A 26302-nucleotide genomic window follows, 5' to 3' on the forward strand; every position below is an offset into this window, starting at 1 on the left:
TTAATATGACTTTTTTTTTTTTTTTCAATGTTTATTTATTTTTGGGACAGAGAGAGACAGAGCATGAACGGGGGAGGGGCAGAGAGAGAGGGAGACACAGAATCGGAAGCAGGCTCCAGGCTCCGAGCCATCAGCCCAGAGCCTGACGCGGGGCTCGAACTCACGGACTGCGAGATCGTGACCTGGCTGAAGTCGGACGCTTAACCGACTGCGCCACCCAGGCGCCCCTAATATGACTTTTAAAAGTTGTATGACACAGAGAGCTTTGATACTGTTCACAGCATTTCTCAATACCACCTTCCTCATACTTAGCTGTCTTTCTGGAGAGCAACCATTTTTAAATGTTTATGTGTTTTTCTTCTTCTGATAATTATTTCCATACATCTAAATAACTCTTTAGGTCCTCCTTGCTTTACATTTTGTTTTCCCTCAATTTTCTAATTTCTTCTTTTGTCTTTACTTACATCAAACATTTTTTTAAAGACTGATTTTTTTTTTTTACCCCTCACCCTCTTAATCCAGTGGTTTCGTCTATGTGATGTATTCAAAACCTGACTACACTCTACAGCAAAATGGTCTTCTTAGCATTCTCTCTTCTGATAAAAGCTATGTTGTTTGTTTTCTTGAGGGCTTCTGCATAGATCTCATCTGAGGAAATCACATTATTACTTTCTAAGTTGTATCAGCTCCTTTTAGTTTTCTGTTTCTTGGTTACTCTCTCATTTTGCTGCAGTATATTCTCAATGATTTTCCCAAGAAAGTAATAATACAGGTAGATTATTCGATTCCTTGTTTTGTGGCTATTTAACTACTGCTCACTTGATTCACATATTGGCTGGAATACTGGATTAAAAATATGAAATAAAAATAATTTTTTCCCAGAACTTTGAAGGCTTGTTCTTGATGTCTTATAACATGTACAAATGCTCATTTAAAAGCCTAAAGCCAGTCTGATCTCATTTTGTTTTTTATTTTTTCTTCCAGAATCTTTCAGGGTCTTCTATTAATTCTTAATAGTTGGTAATTTTACAATAATGGCTCTAGACATAGTTCTCTATTAGTTCAACCTCTTTTGAATTCAATGAGCTCATTCACTTTGAAGACACTTGTTTTTAACCTTTCTGAAAATTCTCTCTCCCCCTCCACCTACCTGTCTATTATTTCCTCTTTTCATCTTCCAGAACTTATAGGAATTTCTAGTGTGCTGATATCTCCTTTGCTGTTGTCTTTTAGTTGCACTCTACACCTCTTTTGTCATTTGGTATTAGTTTAAAGGACTTTGCAAAGGAGCAGAAATAAACACTATTAAACTATTTTAAAATATTTTAGTTATTTACATACTTTAGAACTTTAATTTATCTGAAATTTGTTTATATTTATGTTATGAAATAGGAGATCAAGTTTATGTCATTTGCCAAAAGATTGTTGATTGTCACAACACCATAGTTTGAAGTAGCTTTACCTCTACCTAACACTCCTCACTCTTCTCTACACTCACCTTATATCTCAATTTCTTAGCAAGTCTTTACTGACCATCCATCCAATATGGCCTCTATCAGTTCATCATCTTGGCTATTTTCTTCTGAGAATATAGAACAACCTCTAATTATCTTTATTACTTACATGTTTATTTCTTTACTGTGTGTTTCTTCTATCATAACATAAACTAAACTCCTTGGCTACAGACTTTATTAGTATTCCTCCTACTGCATCCAGAGGTTTAGGTAAGTGGGTTTTACTGCATATGTACAACTAAATGAGCTCAAGAATATGCGTTTTGTATGTATAAGTGAGTCTATATAGATAGATATAAAAGTCTATATGAAAATGTATAATGTATATAGGTGTATATATACATATGCATATGCACATATAGTTAATACATACATACATATATATGTTATATATATGAAATAAAATCTTGGGGAACTAATACCTTTTTTTGTCTTATCTTGACAATCTTCTTATTTTACCTTCCATAGAAATTTAAGATTTTTTTTGTTTAGTTTATTCTTAGATCTTAAAAACTTGCTTTTGTTGTCTTTTGGTGGAATTAAACATAGTTTTGCTGAAAGGCTTTTGCATGCAGCTGTTAATGTAATGATATATTTGTATACAGCTACAGATTTAATTTATATTTTTAAACCTAATTATTGCAAATGCCTAAATAACAGCATTAAACTCCCTAGATTAAAAAATGATTTATCAAAATTGTTTACATGGAAGAAGAACATGAACTATAAACTTCAGGAAAGTCTTTGCTATAGTTTTCACCTAATCTTTTAAAGGAAGGCATTTTTACTTTGAGAGGAAATATGAAGTATCATCCAGACAAAGACTCTATGTGCTCTACTTTCCAAAGAGACAGTGATATTCTAAATCAAATAAAGGGTACTTTTATTGCTCTCTGGAGCTACACTAAAGTTGAAATAGTTGAATCATTGACTTTGTCAGATAGGATCATTGGGAAAACATATCCTTACTTGAACTACCATCTTCAAGACCTAACTTCTATGAAAATAAAAAATAATTATTACTATAATATGATTTTTTTAAGTTTATTGAGTTCCATATCAACGTCTTTTAATGATCACATAGGATTTTCTTCATTTAAAAATATGGTATTGGGGCACCTGGGTGGCTTAGTGGGTTAAGCATCTGACTTCGGCTCAGGTCATGATCCTTGCAATTCGTGAGTTCAAGCCCCGCGTCAGGCTCTGTGCTGACAGCTCAGAGCCTGGAGCCTGCTTCAGAGCAGAGCATGCTTCTGTCTCTCTCTCTCTCTCTCTCTCTCTGCCCCTCCCCTGTTCGTGCTTTGTCTCTCTCTGTCTCTCAAAATTAAATAAATGTCAAAAAAATTTTAAAAAGTAAATAAAAATGTTATTTATCACTCTAGTGATATTTTTCAAGTACTATTTATTCATTTATTTCCAAAAATATTTACTTAATATCTCCTATTTGCCAATCAATATTCCAAGTGTCATGAATGCAGCAGTAAACAGCAAAATCCCTGATCTTATGAAGTTATCTTCAAGTAGAGAAAAATATCAAAATAAAGTAAAATAAATAATACTTTAGATAATAAGGAGTTTTATAGAGAAAAGTAAAGCAGAAAGAAAAGAGAAAATGTGAGAAGGAAGACATTTTTTAGTTAAGTGATTCAATTAGACCTTTTGAGAAGGTGTCATTTAAGTGAGGGCTTGAAGGTGATAGGGAGCAATAAATGTGGTTATCCAGAGAAGATTCTTCTAGGCAGAAGGAATGGTCAGTATGATAGCCAGTATGCTTATTAAAAATTTTCAAAGAAACCATCCAGTAAAATATCATTTCAAATTTTTGTTTCTCAATACAGAGAACCCATCAGAGTAGGTAAGTTTCCCTTTGATATTTCAAAACATCCTCTAATTCAACAGGTCCAAATTTGAACCCATTATTATAATTCTCAAACCTAGTCCCCCTTTTCACTCTATCCTATATCAGTGAATGATATGTCCATACATATAGTTGCTCAATCCAGAAAACTGACTCAATATTATCACTTATCAATTACCACATAACACATTATTCTAAAATGTAGTGGCTTAAAACAACAATAAATATTTATTAGCCCCAAAGTTTCTCTAGGTCAGAAATTCGGGTTAAGTACAGGTTAAGTACGATTTTTAAAAATTTTTTTTTAATGTTTATTTATTTTTGAGAGAAAGAGAGAGAGAGTATGTGAGTGAGAAGGGGCAGAGAGAGGGGGAGATAAAGAACCTGAAGCAGGCTCCAGGCTCTGAGCTGTCGGCACAAAGCCCGACTCAGGGCTCAAACCTGTGAACTGTGAGATTATGACCTGAGCTGAAGTCCAGTGCTTAACCAACTGTGCCACCCAGGTGCCCCTTAAGTAGGATCTTTCATTAGGTTACTGTCAAAGATGTTAGCCATGCTGCAGTCATATGAAGGCTTGACTGGGGTAGAGAATCTGATTTCAAGGTGGCTCAATCCAATAACTGAGAACTTGGTAAATTTTCTTGATATAAGCCCTCAGTTTCTCCCATGTAGCTACTTGAGTGGCAGGGAGAAAAGTGGGTGATTCAAAAGAGAGCTAGATGGAAATAGCAATATGTTTCATGATTTAAGTACAAAATTCATGTGCCATCATCAAGTCACTTTGTATAGTAAATATTCAACAGGAGAAAAATTGGGCTCTACCCTTGGAAGGGAGGAGTGTCAAAAAATTTTGAATAAGTATTTTCAAAATCATCACAGTTATTCTTGAGATGTTCCTTTTGTTCAGAGTCAGTACCAAACCATCACTAAATTTTGTGAATATCTCTTAGATTCTTCTACTTTTCTCCAACCCTACTGCCATTTAAATTAGTCAAACTATCCTTGGATCTCACCTTGACCATTGAATTGTTTACAAACAGGACTTCGGACAAAAGGCCATGTATGATCTAGAAGGCAATGCATGATCTGGTACCTACAGTTCTTCCGCCTCATTTGTTATTAATTTGTCTGGCCTCTATTCCAGACACAATAACATTCTTTAAGTCTCTTGTACTTTCCATGACACAACAAATTCTGAGATATTTTCTCTTGTATCTATCCACTCAGTCTTTTCCTGTGTGAAATTCTGGACTACCATTTCAACAGTCCTCCTCCCTAAAAATTTTCACTGACTTTTATACAAATTGATATACTTCTTTTCACTGAATTTTACACAAGCTGATTATACTTCTTTTGAATTATTTAAAATGTGGCTAGAATAACAAAACTGAAACCAAACTACTGAGCAGGAAATGATAGAAATCAAAAATTGCTTTTAAATATTTACTCAGTAATTGAGTTCTAAAAGACTTAATGTTCTGAATGAGAAGTTATTTATTATTTAAGCAATGAACTAGTGTGTCAATTAAGTCCCTTACAACTAAATATTTGCAAGGTGACTTTGAACCTCTCTAGTTGATGTCGTTCCAACCGTAAGTTGAATCTATGAATTGGGATGGGTCAATCATATCTTTTTCTTTTATGCTGCTCGCTCTTCCCTGAAACTTGCCTGTATTTTCTATTCGGGTATCATGTTATACTATTATAACCATCCAAGGCTGTTATATGTTTACATGAATTAGCTTGAGTGAATTTCTCTTCATTTCACTTAAAAAAATACCCCTGACCAAAAGAGCCATGGTATTAAATGCAAAATCCAAACACTGGCATAAGGACTTGGCATTTTTCAAAACATATATGTAGATTGTGTCATTTGTTTTACTAAATTTATCTGTGAAAAATGTGTGCCACTTTATGTATCCGTTTTTATACTGGTAAAAGAATATTTGCCTTGCCCAAGGCAAAACAACTTGCTAATGACAAAACTGGAAAAAAAATATAAGCCTCCTGGCTGTCAATCTGGAACCTCAACTCTTGTACCATGATGACTTCCATTTAATTATCTTGCACACTGAACACATAACAGAAACTATTAAGTCTATTCTAAGTAATTTTCAATGTATCTGAAACACTTAATTAGTTTTCTTTAAAATAAATAAGTCGTTAAGAAACTACAAATCAGTGAGTTAATTAACTGTGTTATGGCCTTTTAGTCCTTTCTGTTGAAATAAGCCATGCCAAATACCAAATAAATAATGCCCAAACTATAAAGAAGTAAAGGATTACTCATGAGAATAGACAGTTTATATAGAAGTTACAGTAGAAGTTTTCATAGAAGTTATAACAATTTGCCATACATTTTGAGCACGATATTCTACAACGTGTTTAGTAAAAATAAGTGATTTTATGATAAAACGCAAACTTTGTAGATAAAAAGATTATATAAAGATTAGGATTAACAAATCTCAAATGACTGCACTATCTAATCCTCTGTCTCTATGTTTGCTATTGAATGGTGTCCTCCTTCTTCGCATCCCTTGCCTACAACCCTATATTAACCCTTCATATGCAAACATACAATCAATATGTAATTATCACTAACCACTAGCAAGCATGGGACATAGACACCATAGACCCTAAAAAAACACTGATTTATATACACACTGAATGTAGACACTGCAATACTAGGCTTGGTTAAAAGGTCACCCTTGACATTCCAATTTACAGCTCTCCAATTCCACTTTTAAGTGACGATTTTCATGATTCAATGATTTCAGTTTCCCTTGCAGATTTCTGTGTCTTGATTTTTTCTTATTTCTAAATACTTGTTCAGTGATTGCCCTTGATTATTTATTAGCACTATTCCTAACTTGCATAGAAGGACAGAAGGAGAGAAAATTGGGCCTTCTTTAGTATTAAACATACACTTGAAGCCTGATTACTGCTAGACTTGGAGAGCCATAGTCTGATGTTTGACGTCTGCATCATTATATGTAGTTAATTTGTTTCAAAAATATTTATTCAGTTGTTATTCTGGATGCTCTGGATTTCTTCTGGGTCTATTGAAACAATCAGAACAGTCATGATTTGCTTAAGTAGTAGCTCCTACAAAGGAAGAGGTGGACATTGATTAATTTTATTAAAATGACTATTGCAATTGTAGTAAGTGCTACTAATGAGAAACATAAATGCGGGAAATATTTTAGCAGGGTTTTACAAAATCAGAGAGAATAGTTAAGGTTTCTTGAGAAAATGATGCTAAAACCTAGATCAGAATTAATTAGTTGAAGAGATGACCAATGAGCATTCCAGGCAAAAGCAGGTTGTACCAGAGACATTGAAGAGAACATGGTGAGAAGCGGTTGGATTATAGATCTAAGTTTGAAGGTAGAGCCAAGTGGATCAATATGATATGTGAAATAAAGAGTGGCGTCAAGGGTTACAAAAGATTTTCTTCTGGACAAATGGAAAGATGGAGTTGCCATTAACCAAGTTTGAAAAAAAAAAAACCTGAAAAAAGAGTAAGTGTGTGTGGGAACAGAAGTTCAATTTATCTTTGCTCTTATTAGAGATCTGATTTGCCAGCCATCTGTGATTATTTTATTCTAGTGTCAGAAATTGAGATGGTTTTAGCTGTGCCCAGTCTCCTACTAAGGCTTCTACGTTTCTGGTTTATTCTTACTCAAAAGTTGTAATTCTTTGAGATATTAAAGCAACTCATAGGAGCTCACCCTTTGGTGAGTCTGGGAATCCAGTTTTTCTCTCTCTAAATCCACAAAGCTTTCAGAACTTGTACATAGATCGCTAACCCCTCATCTACTACTCAATTTGATTCCCACCCCCGAGAGAAATGCAGCTGTAAATATTTGGCTCCCTTCTGTGAGTTTCCTTTATCTTAGGTCACAGCCGTCATTTTCCCTTGTGTTTTTAGCTCCTCCGTGCACAGATTTGTCTTAAACTTGTCTAGTTGTTTTCAGTGTGAAGTTCCACTTGTTTAAAATATTGGCTTATACATTTAGTGTTTAAATGGCTAGGCAGCAAACCTCTCTATACCTCAGTTCCTTCATCTGTAATACATAGGTCGCAATATCTAACTAGCAACATTGTTATGAGAATTAAATGATATCATGTATATGAATCCTGTGCCTGAGAGATCAGGAAGCAACTATGGTATTTGTCCTATTTGTTATCAATTAAAATAGCCTAAGCCCCATCAAACTGCAGATATGAGTGCAGAAATGAGATCACTTTAAAATGATAATCATATGTGACTGGCACATTGCCCACAGTAGCAAGAATCAAGATCCTAGTACCTTGTTAATTTTTAGTTATTTTCCTGAGTCTCCAGAGATATTCTAGAATGGTCCTTTTATATTCCTCCAATATGGTCTCCTTTTTAAATAATTAGTATCATCAAACTATCAACTTAAAGCCAGCTTCACTGCATGTGTCTTCGTGGAAAAAAAAATTATTCCTTTTCTAAGGCAGAATGCTTTCATGTGAAATACTCAAAACTTCACATATCCCCGATGTCCCAGTTCTCTTTAGTTCTCAGAACAAGAATGAAGCCATAAGGAAATGGAAAGAATGTTCATCTCTTCCATTCTGTGTTTTGTTTTTCTTTTTTCTTTTTTTAATGTTTATTTATTTTAGGGAGAGAAAGAGAGACAGAATGCAAGTGGGGGAGAGGCAGAGACAGAGGGAGACACAGAATCTGAAGCAGGCTCCAGGCTCTGAGCTGTCAGCACAGAGCCTGACACAGGACTTGAACCCTTGAGCTGTGAGATCATGACCTGAGCCAAAGTCGGCGGCTCAACCAACTGAGTCACCCAGGCGCCCCTGTGTTTTGTTTTTCAAATGGGGGCAACAAATATCAATTGCTTGTATTTCTAAATCTCACAAAGTTCCAAATAATAACTGTGAAATTTTTTTTTCACCAAGAATTGAAGCCCTATAAGGCTGGTTGCAGGGCTATAAAATACAGAGTAAACTGTGATTCTCTATTATACCCAAAACCTTCTCTGAGTACTGATTTATTCACCACAAGTCACACTTCTTTCTGCACAAATGAATTCCCGAAAATAGATGCATGGAGATTTGTGGCCCTATGTGCCAAGACTCGTCTCAAACCCTCCTTATGTTGCCCTGCTACATCTTTCATATTTTCCCTCAATTTTAAGGTGCATTTAGCAGAGGTAAATAGGTATTGACAACTTTACTAAATTCATCTCAAGATCATCCATATTTAATGGTGATTTCTGTCCTCCAGAAGTGGATGCATTTTATTTTCTTGTCTCAATGAAGAGGACAAAGAGGAGAGAAGAGGAGGGTAAGAGATATCTTTGTGATGAATTTTGATTTCAATTCTTAAAAAAATAGATTTCTGCCAGTGTTTCAGAAATTGAAGTCTTTGAACTTGTAACTAGCATGTCTTTATAAAAATAAGAATATATAAAATGCTTAATTGCAACAAATGTTCATTGACGGGAATGTACATGACTTCACCCACAGTTTCAAAGAAGAGTTGATAGGAAATAGTTAAGAGTAGTTAATAATAGGTAAGAGTAAGTAGAAAATAGTAAAGATAATAAATACAGTACTTAGTGCAGTAGAAAAAAGAAGAGCCAAGTCCAGGAAGAAGGCAAATTAACAGATTTGAGATGTTCATATTAAAAGTCTTCTATGGGAATGCAAGCTGGTGCAGCCACTCTGGAAAACAGTATGGAGGTTCCTCAAAAAACTAAAAATAGAACTACCCTACAAGTCAGCAATTGCACTACTAAGCATTTATCCACGGGATACAGGTGTGCTGTTTCGAAGGGACACATGCACCCCCATGTTTATAGCAGCACTATCCACAATAGCCAAAGTATGGAAAGAGCCCAAATGTCCATCGATGGATGAATGGATGAAGAGGTGGTAAGTTTATACAATGGAGTATTACTCGGCCATCAAAAAGAATGAAATCTTGCCATTTACAACTATGTGGATGGAACTGGAGGGTATTATGCTAAGTGAAATTAGTCAGAGATAGACAAATATCATATGACTTCACTCATATGAGGACTCTAAGAGACAAAATAGATGAATATAAAGGAAGGGAAACAAAAATAATATTAAAACAGGGAGGGGGACAAAACAGAAGAGACTCATAAATGTGGAGAACAAACGGAGGGTTACTGGAGGGGTTGTGGGAGGGGGGATGGGCTAAATGGGTAAGGGGCACTAAGGAATCTACTCCTGAAATCATTGTTGCACTATATACTAACTAATTTGGATGTAAATTAAAAAAAAATAAAATTAAAATAATATAAAATAAAATAGCAGAAAGCAAAACAAAACAAAAAAGTCTTCTAAAAATTCAAAGCTGCTTCTTTCAAAAGTACTGATCATGAGTAATTTGCTAATAACCTTAGTAACTTGCTATAAATATGACAGTTTTATTGATACTTGGAGATTTAGACAAAAATAATAGACTTGATAATAAATAGTTTCTTACCTAAAAAACCATTATACATTAATCTTAGATTTCTTCCCACTGCCTCCTCCTGTCCCGAGTTTTAACAACTCAAAAAAAAAAAGTTTTAAAATATGTTTGTACAGATGATGATATTGACTATTTAAAAATTAGAGAAAGATTCCTGATTGGTCATATGGAATTTCATGCTGTGTTTATTACTATAAGCTCTCTTCAGTGACTACAGTTCTCTGAAGACAGTCTAGTAATGTTCACATGGTGCAAGTCTCAGATATTACTGTAATTGGAAGAAAGTTCTAGGATTAATATGTCAGAGCAGGAATTATAAGTGATAGGAAGTCTTCCCATATGTATAACCTTTATCCCTTTCAGAAAAGGAAAGGATACATGATGTAGAGATGCTTTACAGCCAGTTGCTCCACATAATTCTGTTTGCAATCATTCCTTCTGAGTCAAAATGGTGAATTTTCAGGGGCACCTGGGTGGCTCAGTCCCCTGGGTGACTCTTGATTTCAGCCCAGGTCATGATCTCACAGTTCATGAGTTTGAACCTCCTGTTGGGCTCTGTGCCAACAGGGCAGAACCTGCTTGGGAGTCTCTCTCTCTCTCTCTCTCTCTCTCTCTCTTTCTCTCTCTCTCTCTCCCCTCCCACCGTCCCTCTCAAAAATAAATAAGCATTTAAAAAATTGTGAATTTTTAGAAATAAAATCAATTGTCTACAAGCAGTTGGATGGTTCTTGTGTCATTGCAAGAAACAGAACTAGTAAAGAAAACTGGAATATTTATCTGCTCAGAATTTTCCCATTTTTTATAGGCATCATTCTGCAAAGTTTGGTGTGAATTCTTGGTACAAAACAGGAAGATTTTGCTCTCAGTGGTAGGAAAAAGGGAGCCAGCCAATCATTCTCTTCATTGTACCTTCACTTCCTTGCTCCTGCTCACTGATACTTCCCAGGGATTCTCTGTAACCTTTAGATGGGCCCAGACTGAGTATTCTACTGAACTGTGAATATGTTAAAGATGCAAATCTGCGTTCTCTGTGTTTTAGGTTCTTAGCACTGTGCTTTGCACCTAAGAAATTGCGAGAACTCAAATTCATTGTCTCAACATTTAACAGATATTTTAAGTGCATTTTGACAAGAGAAAGGACATTTTTGTACAAAAAAATACACTATAATTTTATTGTTAGTAAATTTCTGTTTTACAGACCTCTGTAAATCCTCTTCTTCATAAAAGCAGTGAGAAAACTGTCAAAAAATGTGGCCATCAACTTTTCCATAACTCTGTAAATTAATCAGAGATTTGTAGTAACACATGAAGTAGTTTAATCAAGAAAAACAGCTGAATCTTGGTAGGAACAGTGGGATTTGTGACTATAACTTGTCCTATTCTTGTTCTCCTTTCTCAGCTCCATGGTAGCATGATAAACCAACAGCCTGCAATAAAAAGCAACAACCTGGCAGCTACCAGGGTGGGCAGAAAGGAGGCTGAATTCCTTTAAAGCCTCATTGTTAGACAAATATCATTATCTGACCTGTCTGGAGGCTCCATGGAAGACACCACTTGCAAGACTGCTTTTATTTGACCTAATGTGGAGCTCATTCAGTATGAAAAGTCTTTTTCCTCAGGATGTTGGTCAAATATATTTAGAGGCAATGTTTTAACCTCACAGGTGCCCAAGGTAGTGAGTAACAGTGGGGGCAAACAACAGATTAACCAAAAAGCCTAAAAGAAAAAGCAATGAAATGATATGCCCATAGAGGTTTGGAAAAGCTCACATATTTCTGGGTATCTAGAAGACCACGCATCTGTATAGGGTTGTGAGCATGCCTAGTGTCATGGACTTAATTGCATCCTTTCAAAATTCTTATGTTGAAATACTAACTCCCAATATCTCAGAATGTGACTTTAATTAAAGATAATTAAGATAAAACGAGGTCATATGGGGCCCCAATCCATCACTGGTGATCTTCCAAGAAGAGGAGATTTTGACACAAACACATAGGAGAGGAAGAAACAGAGAGAAGATGGCCACCTGCAAGCCATGGAGAGAGACCTTTGAAGAAGATGAACCCTGCCAACAACTTGATCTAGGACCTTTAGCTCCAAGAACTATGAGAAAATTAATTGCTATTGTTTAAGGTACTTAGTCCAGGGAGCCTTGTTAAGATAGCCCTAGCAAACTGATACACAGAGAGTTGTGTGCCTGATTGGGAAAGACCTGAGAAAACCTTAAGCTCTCCACCCTGGCTGGCCTTTAAGCCCTGTGCAAATGAGAAATAAAGGCGAAGACAGAGTTGTCAATTGCCTGACTCAGTGTTGAAGGTGCAGCCCCATTAACATAGCACTCCCAGAAAATTCTGGGAAATATATTGGTTTTAGAAATTTAGGAAAATCCTTGTCTACTTATTAGGTGATCCCTAAACCACTCCGATAGACTTTACAGAATTAGTTCAGAAAAGCCAATTAAAAAGCAAAACAGAAACCAGCAACAATAATAAACCTTAGGGAGGAGGGATAATATAATTTACCGAGTTGCCATGTTATATCATCTAAAATGTCCAGTTTTCAGTGACAATATTATGAAACATTGAAAGAAAAAAAAGTGTGGCTCACGCACAGGGAAAAAAGGCAAGCGGTAGAATCTGCTTGAAGAAAGCAATGACAGTGGAATTACTGGACAAAGACTTTAAATCAACTATTTTAAATACTTTAATAAAAACTAAAGGAAACCATGTTCAAAGAAATCAGCTATTTTAACTCCTTTACTAAAAACTAAAGGGAACCATGTTCAAAGAACTAAAAAGGAAGTATGACAATAATATCTCCCCAAATACAGAATATACCAATGAAGAGACAGAGATTAAAAAAAAAAAGAAGAAGAAAAGAGTAACTCTGGAGTTGGGAAGTGGAATAACTTAATGCAAAACTCACTGGGAAAAAACTGCGAGTTTTCTCTGACTGCTACAACAAATTACCACCAATAACAGCAACTTACTCTTCCCTGGTTCTGGAGGCCAGAAGCCTGAAGTCAGTTCACTGGGCCCAAAACAAGGTGTGAGTAGGACCAAGTGCCCTCCAGAGGCCCTAGGGGAGAATCTGTTTCTTCCTTTTGCAGCTTCTATTGACTGCTGGCATTCCTTGGCTGTGGTCACATCACTCTAATCTCTGCTTGTACCTGTATGGTCACATTGTGTTCCTTCTTCTGTCTAAAACCAAATACACCTCTGCCTCTCTCTTACAAGGATACACATCATTGCATAATCTAGAATGATCTCTTCCATGCAGTGCAAAATCTGATGGTTGTCAGTCTCGCATACATAGTATTCTATTTATTTTTAAAGGTGAAGGGCATTGTATTATTGGTTCAGATCCAGGTAAATTGGTGTATTTGTTGGTAGGAGAATGTAGAAGTTCATTTGCTGATAACTGAAGGGAGGATTTTGCAAAAGAAATACAGGGAATGGTTTAGAAGAAGCAAACTGTAGTTATGAGAACTCTGACAATACCTTTCTGCCTATGTTCTTGGGCCAGGGAAAATGAGCAAATGCTGCTTAAGATTACAGGTGAAAGTTACTTAAAACCAGGTGGTAGAGAAAGTTCTAGAGTTACTGAGAATGTAGTGGTTCTTTATGATATTATTATTATGATATTTATTATTATTATTATTATTATTATTACCTTAAAATAAACTTTCCAGAGATTATGGTGGCAGAGAGTTCAATTGCCCAGTAATAATCAGAGATAAAGGGTCATAAAGTAACATGGAGCCAAAATATAGAGATAGGAGAAACTTCTGCCCCTGGAAAAAGCACGAAAGACAGAGAGAGAGCCGCCGGGCAGATAAGTGACTTTGAATGTCCAGAACTAGATAGAACCTTGTGAACTGCACAGTAGTTCATGGATGCTGTTAGCGGTGATCCTACACTTTCAGAAATGTCACTGTCACATTACGATTGATATTGGATTTTAAAATTGCGCCTGTGTCTGTGGTACACAATTTAACAGTGATGGCTGTAAGACCCATTTTCACTAGTTATTAAAAATTCTGGCAGGAGGAACTTGATACTGCTGAGATCAAGCTGTGACCACAAAGGTTCAGGGTCTGGCGATGCTCTGAGTTGAGTGACAGAGCCGGGAGGATATGATGACTGACAATCTCTGGGAAGTAACATCAGCTTAAATATATCAGTTTCAAACACATGTGTGCTCAGGAAGTCTGTCTCACTTCCCTGAGCAAAGCACCGTGGATGAAAAGAATCATTTGATCTTAGCAAGCAGGCCCAGGCTTTCCGGGGACCAGCCTAGGTAAATGAGGGGCTGGATGGGGTGCAGTGACATGTGTGAGCGTCTAGGATGAGCAGCTGCATAAAACAAACAAACAAAAAAATTTAATGAAAAAAGTGCAGTAGCTCTTTACTTTGCCCAGACACACGTTCTCATTGTGTAATAGCCAGGTGCACTGACCACATTTATGGTAATTTCTCAATCTTAGTGCACAGATTTTAGATCTGAACAAAATGTACTGTAGAGGAATGACACAAGATGAAAGCAGAATGAATTTAACTGGCTATGTTACTAATATAGGAAGCATCTAATTGAAGAAAAGAGCATCATTGTTTAGTCTGTAGGACAGACATTTTATTACCATTGAGAAGAATTTACAAAACTTGAAAGGTGATGTTTATCCCCTCAGTAAAAGCAGTAAGAATTGTACTTCACAGCTGAACTTTCATTTTTTTCTTATGCCTGACTCACTAAGGATACTTTTTTTAAAAAATATTTTTTATGTTTATTTTTATTTTTGAGAGAGAGAGCGCATGCGTGCGCACACAAGTGGGGGGAGGGGTAGAGAGGGAGACAGAATCCAAAGCAGGCTCCAGGCTCCAAGCTGTCAGCACAGAGCTGGATGCAGGGCTCGCACCCACCCAATGTGAGATCATGACCTGAACCAAAGTCGGTCTCTCAACGGACTGAGCTACCCAGGCGCCCCACTAAGCATACATTTGACTAAAAATTACAGTTAGAAGTCAAACTTGGGTAAACACAAATTTTGAAAGCCTAATAATTTGGCAGCGGCTTTGTTTCCAGACTTAAAATAATGTCACCTCTGACCTTTTGGGCTGAATACATGTGAAACCTTATAAACACTTAACTGTAGATCTGTCTATGGGTCTATAGGTCTATAAAGACCTATCTGTCATTATGCTAATATTCACCTTATAGTATATAGTATACATACTATATAAAATATATAAAAGTTTTTGTTTTAAAAGGTACTTTTGCTTTCCATTTTTTTAATTCTCTATTTATAGTGACAACTATTAGGAAGACTTTTGCTTGTCATTTTCTGTAAACTCTGAATGTTCTCATTTATAGCTTGGTTGCAACAAAGGAAACAGACAGTGCAAGATCTCGAAGTGCTCCAATGTCACCTTCTGACTTTCTGGATAAATTAATGGGGAGGACATCAGGGTATGATGCAAGAATCAGACCCAATTTTAAAGGTAATTATCTACTTACTACTATATTTGAAATGTGTTTTGAATATTATTAAACAAAATAAATTTTCAGATTGATTCCACCAAAAATTCTAATGCTTATTTTCAGTAATTATGCAAAGATATGTTTTGAAAGAAAAAAATTTATTCTTATGTTAATTTTTCTCAGAATTCAGCTTCTTTGAACCAATAGTGTTTGTTTTTCCTTCTTTGTTATGGTAATTATTGTCATGATGATTCATTTTAGGAAAAAAAATATATATATACATTCCACTCACTGGAATAGAATCTTCTTTAGAGCTGGCAATAAACCATATTTTAAATTCCCCACAGCAAGACTCTTTTATATTGTGGAGAATCAAATGGTTGTTGAATTTATGTACTGGGTAAAGAGTCTGGATAACTAAAAGCCACTGATAACATTTCAAAAATCTTTCCCTCTACAAAATTTTTACTTAAATGTATAAGAAAGAGTGTAATTATCAGTTTAAGAATACCCACCTTTATTCTTCTGTTTAATATAGTGAAAAGGAGCATATTTATACATGTCATATGTTATCCAGAACCACAAAGGTCCTAGGGTAAAAGATTAGAAAACTACTTCTATGTCTGTATTTATTTAATATATCTTGAATACTATTCTATTCAATAAATAAAATAATCCAAATAATAATACATACCATTTCCATGAGATTCAGTTAAGCTATTTTTATTCTTAAAGGTGAAAAGAAATACAATATAATCTAAATGATTTTTTTTTCTGAATTTGTTCTTATGGGGAGAAAAAAAAGGAATTGTTTAGCACTGGTTTAAGAATTATTTACAGAGGACTGATAAATACCAAGAATGGGTAGTAGGAGAAAAATATAGGAGTAAAATTTGTTGATAATTTATAAGTAAAAAACTATGAATTGCTTCAATTTCAAAATTATTTCGACATTTATATTGTGGATTGTATTTCTTGATTTAAGCATGTTGACCGTAAATATTCTTAACTGCACGAGAAGAACACTAAATGTAAAGCCATGAGGAAATAGTACAGCTTAAGAGATATCATATATAAATGAAACAAGAGATTTCAGCATCATGAGGATCTTTTACAAATTGCGGAACAGCAGTAACCTTGACATTAGGTTGAGAACTAACTTTGAATTGACCTTGAAATATATGCAGTTGTCATATTAGTAAACAGCAAGAAACATAATCAGCAATTAGTAGATTCATTATGGTGATTCCATTCAGTGGTTCAAAGTATTGCGTTGTTTTCACTGAAAACTAAAGAGAAAAATGTGTTCTATTTTTAAATGTCTGTGAATATTTTAAAAACCACATAGACACTCAATGGAGGTCTTACTAAAAATATAGGTAAGTTACTAACTGCACAATAGTGGTCCCAGTGCCTTTGCTGCTCTCTTGGAAAATTTACTTTCATTTTATCATTTCAATCACTTAACAGACAAAGGAAATTTTAAACCATCTTCAATATGATTAATATTACTATTAATGTGTGAGACCAGGAAAGGACTGAAAAGATTTGGTTTTGCTTAAAAAAAGTAGTGATTTTTTTAAAAAATGAAAATACATTTCTAAAAACTAGCTGATAACCCAACCAGTTTAGAGGTGAGGAGATTTGTTTTTTAATGTCTATTTACTTATTTTTGAGAGAGAGAGAACATGAGAGGGGCAGAGAGAAATGGAGACAGAGAATCGAATATCTTACACTCTGAATATCAGAAAAGCAAGTGGACGCTTCTATGATTACCATAATGTCAGTTTTAAAAAAATGATAATGAATTAGTTCTTAGCTAACACTCTTGTTTTTTCATTCAAACGTTGTTGTCTCTAGGGAATGCTCACAGCTTCCTCCCCAAATTCAGCACATTCGACAGTTTCTTTTCGTTGAATAAAATAACATCATAATCCTTTGACCATCATTTTGTTGCTTAATACTGAAATATAAATAAAATATATTTAAATATTTTTTAGGTATATATGTCCTAACAAACTAAATACAAGACATATCAGAAGATGATTGTATCAGTCCCTCTATTGTCAGGGTACCTAGGCACCCACCATGCCTCCTTAAGAAAAGTTCATCTGGGCTGCCTGGGTGGCTCAGTCGGTTTAGTGTCCGATTTCAGCTCAGGTCATGATCTCACAGTTCGTGAGTTCGAGCCCCGCGTCAGGCTTTGTGCTGACAGTTCAGAGCCTGGAGCCTGCTTTGGATTCTGTGTCTCCTCCTCTCTCTGCCTCTCCCCCTCCTCATGCTCTCTCAATAATAGATAAATGTTAAAAAATTTTTAAAAAGAAAAGTTCATCAGACAGAAGTATGAAGTGAAGAAACTGTTCTGGTAATATTTAACTGTTTTTCTGTGTGGAATCTCACAAGACTAAAACTACACCATCCCCCACAAACATGCCATATTGATTTTTTCCCCTTTGTCTATTTTTTTTTAAGAATTTATTTGGCTAATCAAACTAACTTAAAGTGGTTATTATATATATATATATATATATATTTTGCCTCTAAGTTTGTCAAAGACAAGGAATTAATACTGTAATATTTTAAGGGCATGACCATCAGTAGTGTGATATGTGATACTCCACTACTTTTTTTTTTAATAATTAAGTAAAATTAAATATTTTTTTTAAAGAATAGGGATGGGAATTTGCCAAAGTAGATATAATAATGTATTACAATAACTTGAATGATTTAGTCCTCACATCTTCAAAGATTAAAATGTTAATAAGAAATAAATCTAGAAAATAATTTACTTTGATAATTACTCAGACAATAGGCAAGTGTTTTCAAAATACACAAGCATTGGAAAACACCTCTCAGGGGTATTTAACCTCTCATGGAGTTACAAATTTTGTAAGAGAAAAACAAAATCTTAATATTGACCTTCGCAGACAATTTACAGAGACTAAATAAGAATGTTCAACCTCATTAGAATTCAGTGAAGTGCAAATTATAATAACGTGATAGGACTTTCACCTTTCAAAATATAAACATTTAAAAATAATATGAATTATTTCAGGTTAAATGCATGAAGGAAATTTATTTCTGGAATATCGACTTCAAGTTTGTGATTGTTTTCATGAGTATATATACATCAAAAGGGAATTTATCTTGTAGGCCATAGTGGAGAACTACTATTTAAAAATCTAAAATGACTGGGAAGGAGCCAAGATGGCGGAACAGCATGCAAGTTATTTGGGTGTCACGTCCATGAAATACAGTCAGACCAACACTAAACCATCCTACACACCTAGAAAATTGATTAGAGGATTAACACAACAATCTGCACAACCTGAACCACAGAATTCAGCAGGTACATGGGGTGGAGAGGGGAACTTGGGAAGAGAGAAGCTGGTGGCAGACAGGGAGCTGCTTTTCCAGGCAGAGAGAGGACAGAGAGTAGGTCGGTGGGGGAGAATACGGGAAAAACACTCCTCCCCAAAAGCAGCTGGAGAGAAGTGGAAAATTGGAAACAGCTGCAGGGATTAAACCAAAAAGGGAGAAAGGAGAAAGGAGAAGGTTTAAATTCCATTAAGACTGTAAACAGGGGAGCACAAAGTCTGCAACTCTGCAGCTCGATAACTGGTGATGCTCTGGTGGGAAGGGCAAATCCCCAGGAACAGAGTGGGGTCTAGGACGTTCTTGGGCCACACGGGGAAAAGCAGTTCTACTGCTGGAAGGACATTTGGTAGAGACTGTTGAAGCCACCTGGTCCCAGCAGACCCCAGAAAACGGCCACATTTGCTGGTGCTGGAGCAAGGTCGTTAAGGGTGAAGCCTGGTGCTACATGAGTGTTGTGATTTTCCATAATCCCTGAAAAGCTGCTGCTACACTATCTCTCGAACTTTTGCTGGGACAGGCTGACACCTGGCTGCAGTCTCGGGGCACCGGCAGCAACAGGGTCCAGCAAGCGTTCCTGGGTGCACCCAACATTCAGCCATTGCTCATTTGGCCATTGCTCATTCGGCCATTGCTTGGTGAGACCCTCCCGCAGAGGGGTGGAATGGGCCAAAGCCGCAGTCCTTCAAAAGTAAGGGGCCAGGGAAAACAGCCACATCTGAGACAAAACTTGGGAGAGAGGTACTGCCTGGGGCCTGGTCACGGAGAGTGAAAAAGCTGGGAGTGGACGAAAGCTGAAGACAGAAGACGGTTGTGCAATTGCTGATCTGGGAGAAGAGAGTTCCTATACTAGAGACTGGGTAGCTGGGTGATGCCATTTTCACTGCTCCTGCACATGTGCATACGCACCTATGAGCACTGCAACAATCCAACCCAGTAGGCTAGCAGTGCCATCTAGTGGAGAACGGAGCAGTTACACTGAGCCCTGCTGAACTGGACCAACCTTGCTCTTCAAGAACACAAGTCTCACTGCCTACTTAGTTTATGGACTATAAAGCGCTACATAGTCTGACTTCTAGGTGAAAATGAAGTAATTTCAGTCCTATTTCAATCTGTTAGCAGGTCCATCTATTCAATTTTCTTTCTTCTTTTTTTCTCTTTTACACTACTTTTCTTTTTCTTGAATACAGAAATAGAAAAAATTCATTTTTATTTTCACTTTTTATTAAAAATATATTTTTAAATTTTTTAAATATATATTTTATTTTGTATAATTTTTTTCAAATTCTATGTTACTTCCATCATTTTATTTTAGTCTACTTCAGTGTATTCACCTTTTCAAATTTTCAAACAATTTCTTTTTTCCCTCTTTTTTCTATTTTTTGTTTCTTTTCTTTTTCTTGAATACAGAAAGAGAAAAAATCATTTTTATTTTTAATTTTTATTAAAATTTTTTTCTTTATTTTTTCTACAATATTCTTTATTTTTGTGTAAATTCTTTCAAATTCTATTTTACTCCCATCATCTCATTTTAGTCTACTTCAGTGTATTCATTTTTTCAAATTTTCAAGAGATTTCCTTTTTTTTTATTTCCCCACATTTTTTTCTCTAATCTGTCAAACCACTTCCAACACCCAGACCAAAACACACCTAGGATCTAGCATCATTTATTAGATTTTGTGTGTGTGTGTGTTTAATTTTTTAATTTTTGTTTTTTTAATTTTAATTTTTCTACCTCATTATTCCTCTTCTCCCTTCAAAAGGACAAAATGAAGGAATTCACCCCAAAAGAAAGAGCTTGAAGAAATGACAGCCAAGAATTTAACCAATGCAGTTACAAGCAAGATGTCTGAACCAGAATTTAGAATCACGGTAATAAGAATACTAGCTGGAGTTGAAAATAGATTAGAATCCCTTTATGCAGAGATAAAAGAAGTAAAAAATAGAATGAAATTTAAAATGTTGTAACTGAGCTGCAATCACAGATGGATGCAGTGGCAGCAAGGATGGATGAGGCAGAACAGAGAATCAGTGATATAGAGGAGAAATTTATAGAGAATAATGAAGCAGAAAAAAAGAGGGAGATTAAGGCAAAAGAGCATGATTTAAGAATTAGAGAAATCAGTGACTCATTAAAAAGGAACAACATCAGAATCATAGGGGTCCCAGAAGAGGAAGAGAGAGAAATAGGGGTAGAAGGGTTATGTGAGCAAATCATAGCAGAAAACTTCCCCAACCTGGGGAAAGACACAGATATCAAAATCCAGGAAGCACAGAGGACCCCCATTAGATTCAACAAATACCGACCATCAATAAGGCATATCATAGTCAAATTCACAAAATATTCAGGTAAGGAGAGAATCATGAAAGCAGCAAGGGAAAAAAAGTCCCTAACATACAAGGGAAGACAGATCAGGTTTGCAGCAGACCTATCCACAGAAACTTCGCAGGACAGAAAGGAGTGGCAGGATATATTCAATGTGCTGAATCAGAAAAATATGCAGCCAAGAATTCTATATCCAGCAAGGCTGTCATTCAAAATAGAAGGAGAGAAAAAAAGTTTCCCAGACAAATGAAAATTAAAGGAGTTTGGGGCGCCTGGGTGGCTCAGTCAGTTGAGTGTCCAACTTCGGCTCAGGTCATGATCTTACAGTCTGAGTTTGAGCCCCACGTCGGGCTCTGTGCTGACAGCTCAGAGCCTGGAGCCTGCTTCGGATTCTGTGTCTGCCTCTCTCTCTGACCCTCCCCCACTCATGCTCTGTCTCTCTCTGTCTCAGAAATAAATAAACATTAAAAAAAATTTTTTAAATTAAAGGAGTTTGTGACCACCAAACCAGCCCTGTAAGAAACTTTAAGGGGGACTCTCTGAGAAAAGAAAAAAATGAAAAAATATTATATATATATATATATATGCACGCAACAAAGCAACAAAGATTAGAAAGGACTAGAGAACACCACCAGAAACCAACTCTACAAGCATCCTAATGGCAATAAATTCATATCTTTCAGTACTCACTCAAACGTCAATGGACTCAATGCTCCAATCAAAAGACATAGGGTAACACAATGGTTAAGAGAACAAGATCCATCTATATGCTGTTTACAAGAGACCCACTTTAGACCTAAAGACACCTTCAGATTGAAAATAAGGGGATGGAGAACCATCTACCATGCTAATGGTCAAGAAAAGAAAGCCTTAAAATAACCATACTTATATCAGACAATCTAGACTTTAAAATAAAGTCTAGAATAAAGACAGTATCAAGAGATGCAGAAGGGCATTATATCATAATCAAGGGGTCTATTCACCAAGAAGACCTAACAATTGTAAACATTTATGCGCCAAGTGTGGAGCACCCAAATATATAAATCAATTAATCACAAACATAAAGAAACTCATCGATAATAATACCATAATAGTAGGAGACTTCAACACCCCATTCACATCAATGGACAGATCATCTAATCAAAAAATCAACAAGAAAACAATGGCTTTGAATGACACACTGGACCAGATGGCCTTCACAGATACATTTAGAATATTTCATCCTAAAGCAGCAGAATATACATTCTTCTCCAGTGCACATAGAACGTTCTCCAGAATAGATCATATACTGGTACACAAATCAGCCCTAAGTAAGTACAAAAAGATCGAGATCACAACATACATATTTTCAGATCACAATACTATGAAACTCAAAATCAACCTCAAGAAAAATTTGGAAAGGTAACAAATAATTGGAGACTGAAGAACATCCTACTAAAGAATGAATGGGCTAACCAAACAGTTAAAGAGGAAATTAAAAAGTATATGGAAGTCAATGAAAATGATAACACCACAACCCAAAACTTCTGGGATGCAGCAAAGGTGGTCATAAGAGGTCATAAGAGGTCCTAAAGAAGGAAGAAAGATCTCAGATACACAACCAAATCTTACGACTTAAGGAGCTGGAAAAAGAACAGCAAATAAAACCCCAAAACAGCAGAAGACAGGAAATAATAAAGATTAGAGAAGATATTAATGCTATTGAAATCAAGAAAACAGTAGAACACATCACTGAAGCCAGAAGCTGGTTCTTTGAAAGAATTAACAAAATTGATAAACCACTAGCCAGTTTGATCAAAAAGGAGAAGGAAAGGACCCAAATAAATAAAATCCAGAATTAAAGAAGAGAGATCACAACCAACTCAAAGACATAAAAACAATAATAAGAGAATATTATGAGCTATTATATGCCAATAAAATGGGCAATCTGGAAGAAATGGACAAAATCCTAGAAACATATACACTACCAAAACTGATACAGGAAGAAATAGAAAAATTGAACAGACCCACAACCAGTAAGGAAATCCAATTAGTAATCAAAAATCTGCCAAAAAACAAGAGTCCAGGGCCAAGTAGCTTTCCAGGGGAATTCTATCAAACATTAAAGGAAGAGTTAACACCTATTCTCTTGAAGCTGTTCCAAAAACTAGAAATAGAAGGAAAACTTCCAAACTCTTTGTATGAAGTCAGCATTACCTTGATTCCATAACCAGACAAAGACCCCACTAAAAAGGAGAAGTATAGACCAATATCCCTGATGAACATGGATGCGTAAATCCTCAACAAGATACTAGCCAACCTGATCCAACAATACATTAAAAAAATTATTCATCATGACCAAGTGGGATTATACCTGGGATGCAGGGCCGGTTCAATATCTGCAAAACAATTAACGTGATTCATCACATCAGTAAAAGAAAGGACAAGAACTATGTGATCCTCTCAATAGATGCAGAGAAAGCATTTGACAATATACAGCATCCTTTCTTGATAAAAACCCTCAAGAAGGTAGGGATAGAAGGAGCATACCTCGAGATCATTAAAGCCATATATGAACGACCCAGCGCTAATATCATCCTCATTGGGGAAAAACTGGGAGCTTTCCCCCTAAGGTCAAGAACAAGACGGGGATGTCCACTCTCACCACTGTTATTCAACATAGTATTGGAAGTCTTAGCCTCTGCAATCAGACAACACAAAGAAATAAAAGGCATCCAAATTGGCCAGGAGGAGGTCAAACTTTCACTCTTCGCAGATGACATGATACTCTATATGGAAAACCAAAAAGATTCCACCAAAAACTGCTAGAACTGATTCATGAATTCAGCAAAGTTGCAGGATACAAAATCAACACACAGAAATCAGTTGAATTCCTATACACCAACAATGAAGTGACAGAGAAATCAAGGAATTGATCCCATTTACAGTTGCACAAAAAACCATGAAATACCTAGGAATAAATCTAACCAAAGAGGTGAAAAATCTATACACTGAAAACTATAGAAAGCTTATGAAAGAAATTGAAGAAGACACAGAAAAATGGAAAAAGATTCCATGCTTCTGGATAGGAAGAACAAATACTGTTAAAATGTAGATACTACTCAAAGCAATCTACATATTCAAGGCATCCCTATCAAAGTAACACCAGCATTCTTCACAGAATTAGAACAAATAATCCTAAAATTTTTATGGAACCAGAAAAGACCCCGAATAGCCAAAGTGATCTTGAAAAAGAAAACCAAAGCTGACTTCAAGCTATACTACAAAGCTGTAACCGTCAAGACAGTATGGTACTGGCACAAGAACAGACACTCAGATAAATGGAACAGAATAGAGAACCCACAAATGGACCCACAAATGGACCAGAAAATGGACCTACTAATCTTTGACAAAGCAGGAAAGAATATCCAATGGAATAAAGACAGTCTCTTCAGCAAATGGTGCTGGGAAACCTGGACAGCGACATGCAGAAGAATGAACCTAGACCACTTTCTTACACCATACACAAAAATAAACTTAAAATGGATGAAAGACCTAAATGTAAGACAGGAAGCCATCAAAATCCTCGAGGAAAAACCAGGCAAAAACCTCTTTGATCTTGACTGCAGCAACTTCTTACTGAACACGTCTCCAGAGGCAAGGGAAGCAAAAGCAAAAATGAACAACTGGGACCTCATCAAAATAAAAAGCTTCAGCACAGTGAAGAAAACAATCAACAAAACTAAAAGGCAACAGACAGAATGGGAGAAGATATTTGCAAACGACATATCAGATAAAGGGTTAGTATCCAAAATCTATAAAGAACTTATCAAACTCAACACCCCAAAAACAAATAATCCAGTGAAGAAGTGGGCAAAAGACATGAATAGGCACTTCTCCAAGGAAGACATCCAAATGGCCAACCGACACATGAAAAAATGCTCAATATCACTCATCATCAGGGAAATACACATTAAAACCACAATGAGATGCCACCTGACACCTGTTGGAATGGCTAACATTAACAACTCAGGCAACAATAGATGTTGGTGAGGATGGGGAGAAAGAAGATCTCTTTTGCATTGTTGGTGGGAATGCAAACTGGTGCAGCCACTCTGGAAAACAGTATGGAGGTTCCTCAAAAAACTAAAAATAGAACTACCCTACGACCCAGCAATTGCACTACTAGGCATTTATCTAAGGGATACAGGTGTGCCGTTTCAAAGGGACACATGCACCCCCATGTTTATAGCAGCACTATCAACAATAGCCAAAGTATGGAAAGAGCCCAAATGTCCGTCAATGGATGAATGGATAAAGAAGATGTGGTATATACATATATATGTATATATATATGCATTGTACACACACACACAATACATATATATATATATATATACATATACATATATATATGTATATATATACTTAAACCACATGTTCTTTATCCATTCATCCATTGATGGACATTTGGGCTCTCTCCATACTTTGGCTATATATATGTATACACACACACACACACACACACACACACACACATATGGAGTATAATTGGCAATCAAAAAGAAAGAAATCTTCCCATTTGCAACTACATGGATCGAACTGGAGGGTATTATGCTAAGCGAAGTTAGTCAGTCAGAGAAAGACAAATATCATATAACTTCACACATACGAAGACTTTAAGACACAGAACAGATGAACACAAGGGAAGGGAAGCAAAAAATAAAAATAAAAACAAGGAGGGGGACAAAATATTAACTATGAAGAACAGAGGGTTACTGGAAGGGTTGTGGGAGGGGGGATGGGTTAAATGGGCAAGGGTCACTAAGGAATCTACTCCTGAAATCATTGTTGCACTATTTGCTAACTAATTTGGATGTAAATTTAAAAAAAAAATCAAAAATAAAACAAGTTAATAAAAAATAAAAAATAAAAATAAAAAAAGGTAGGAAATTCTGCTACTTGCAATAATATGGGTGGACAAACCTTAAGGATGTTATACTAAGTAAAATAAATGAGAGAATTACAAATTCTGTATGCTCTCACTTATTTGTGGAATATTTAAAAAGAATTGAATTTATAGATACAGAGAACAGATTGGTAGTTGCCAGAGGGAGGGGATGGGTGGGGGCGAAGGGAGTAGGCAAATTGGGTGAAGGTAGTCAAAATGTACAAACTTCCAGTTCTAAGATAAAAAAGTCCCGGGGAAGGGATGTACCGCATGGTGACAATAGTTAGCAATACTGTACCATATACATAAAAGTTGCTAAGAGAGTAAATCATAA

At 35.9% G+C, this 26302-nt stretch overlaps 1 protein-coding gene across 2 annotated transcripts in view; it reads left to right on the forward strand.

The window, feature by feature from the left end:
• The window catches only part of GLRA3 (glycine receptor alpha 3), a 200176-nt gene that overhangs the window by 27687 nt on the left and 146187 nt on the right, over positions 1-26302 (forward strand). For both annotated transcript variants that reach the window (XM_047856566.1, XM_047856567.1), the window contains exon 2: positions 15230-15357. In XM_047856566.1, the coding sequence (XP_047712522.1) occupies positions 15230-15357 (128 nt within the window). The remainder of the gene's footprint in view (positions 1-15229; positions 15358-26302) is intronic.

This window comes from Prionailurus viverrinus, chromosome B1 (genome assembly GCF_022837055.1).
Source record: "Prionailurus viverrinus isolate Anna chromosome B1, UM_Priviv_1.0, whole genome shotgun sequence".
In the NCBI taxonomy this organism is placed as follows: Eukaryota; Metazoa; Chordata; class Mammalia; order Carnivora; family Felidae; genus Prionailurus; species Prionailurus viverrinus.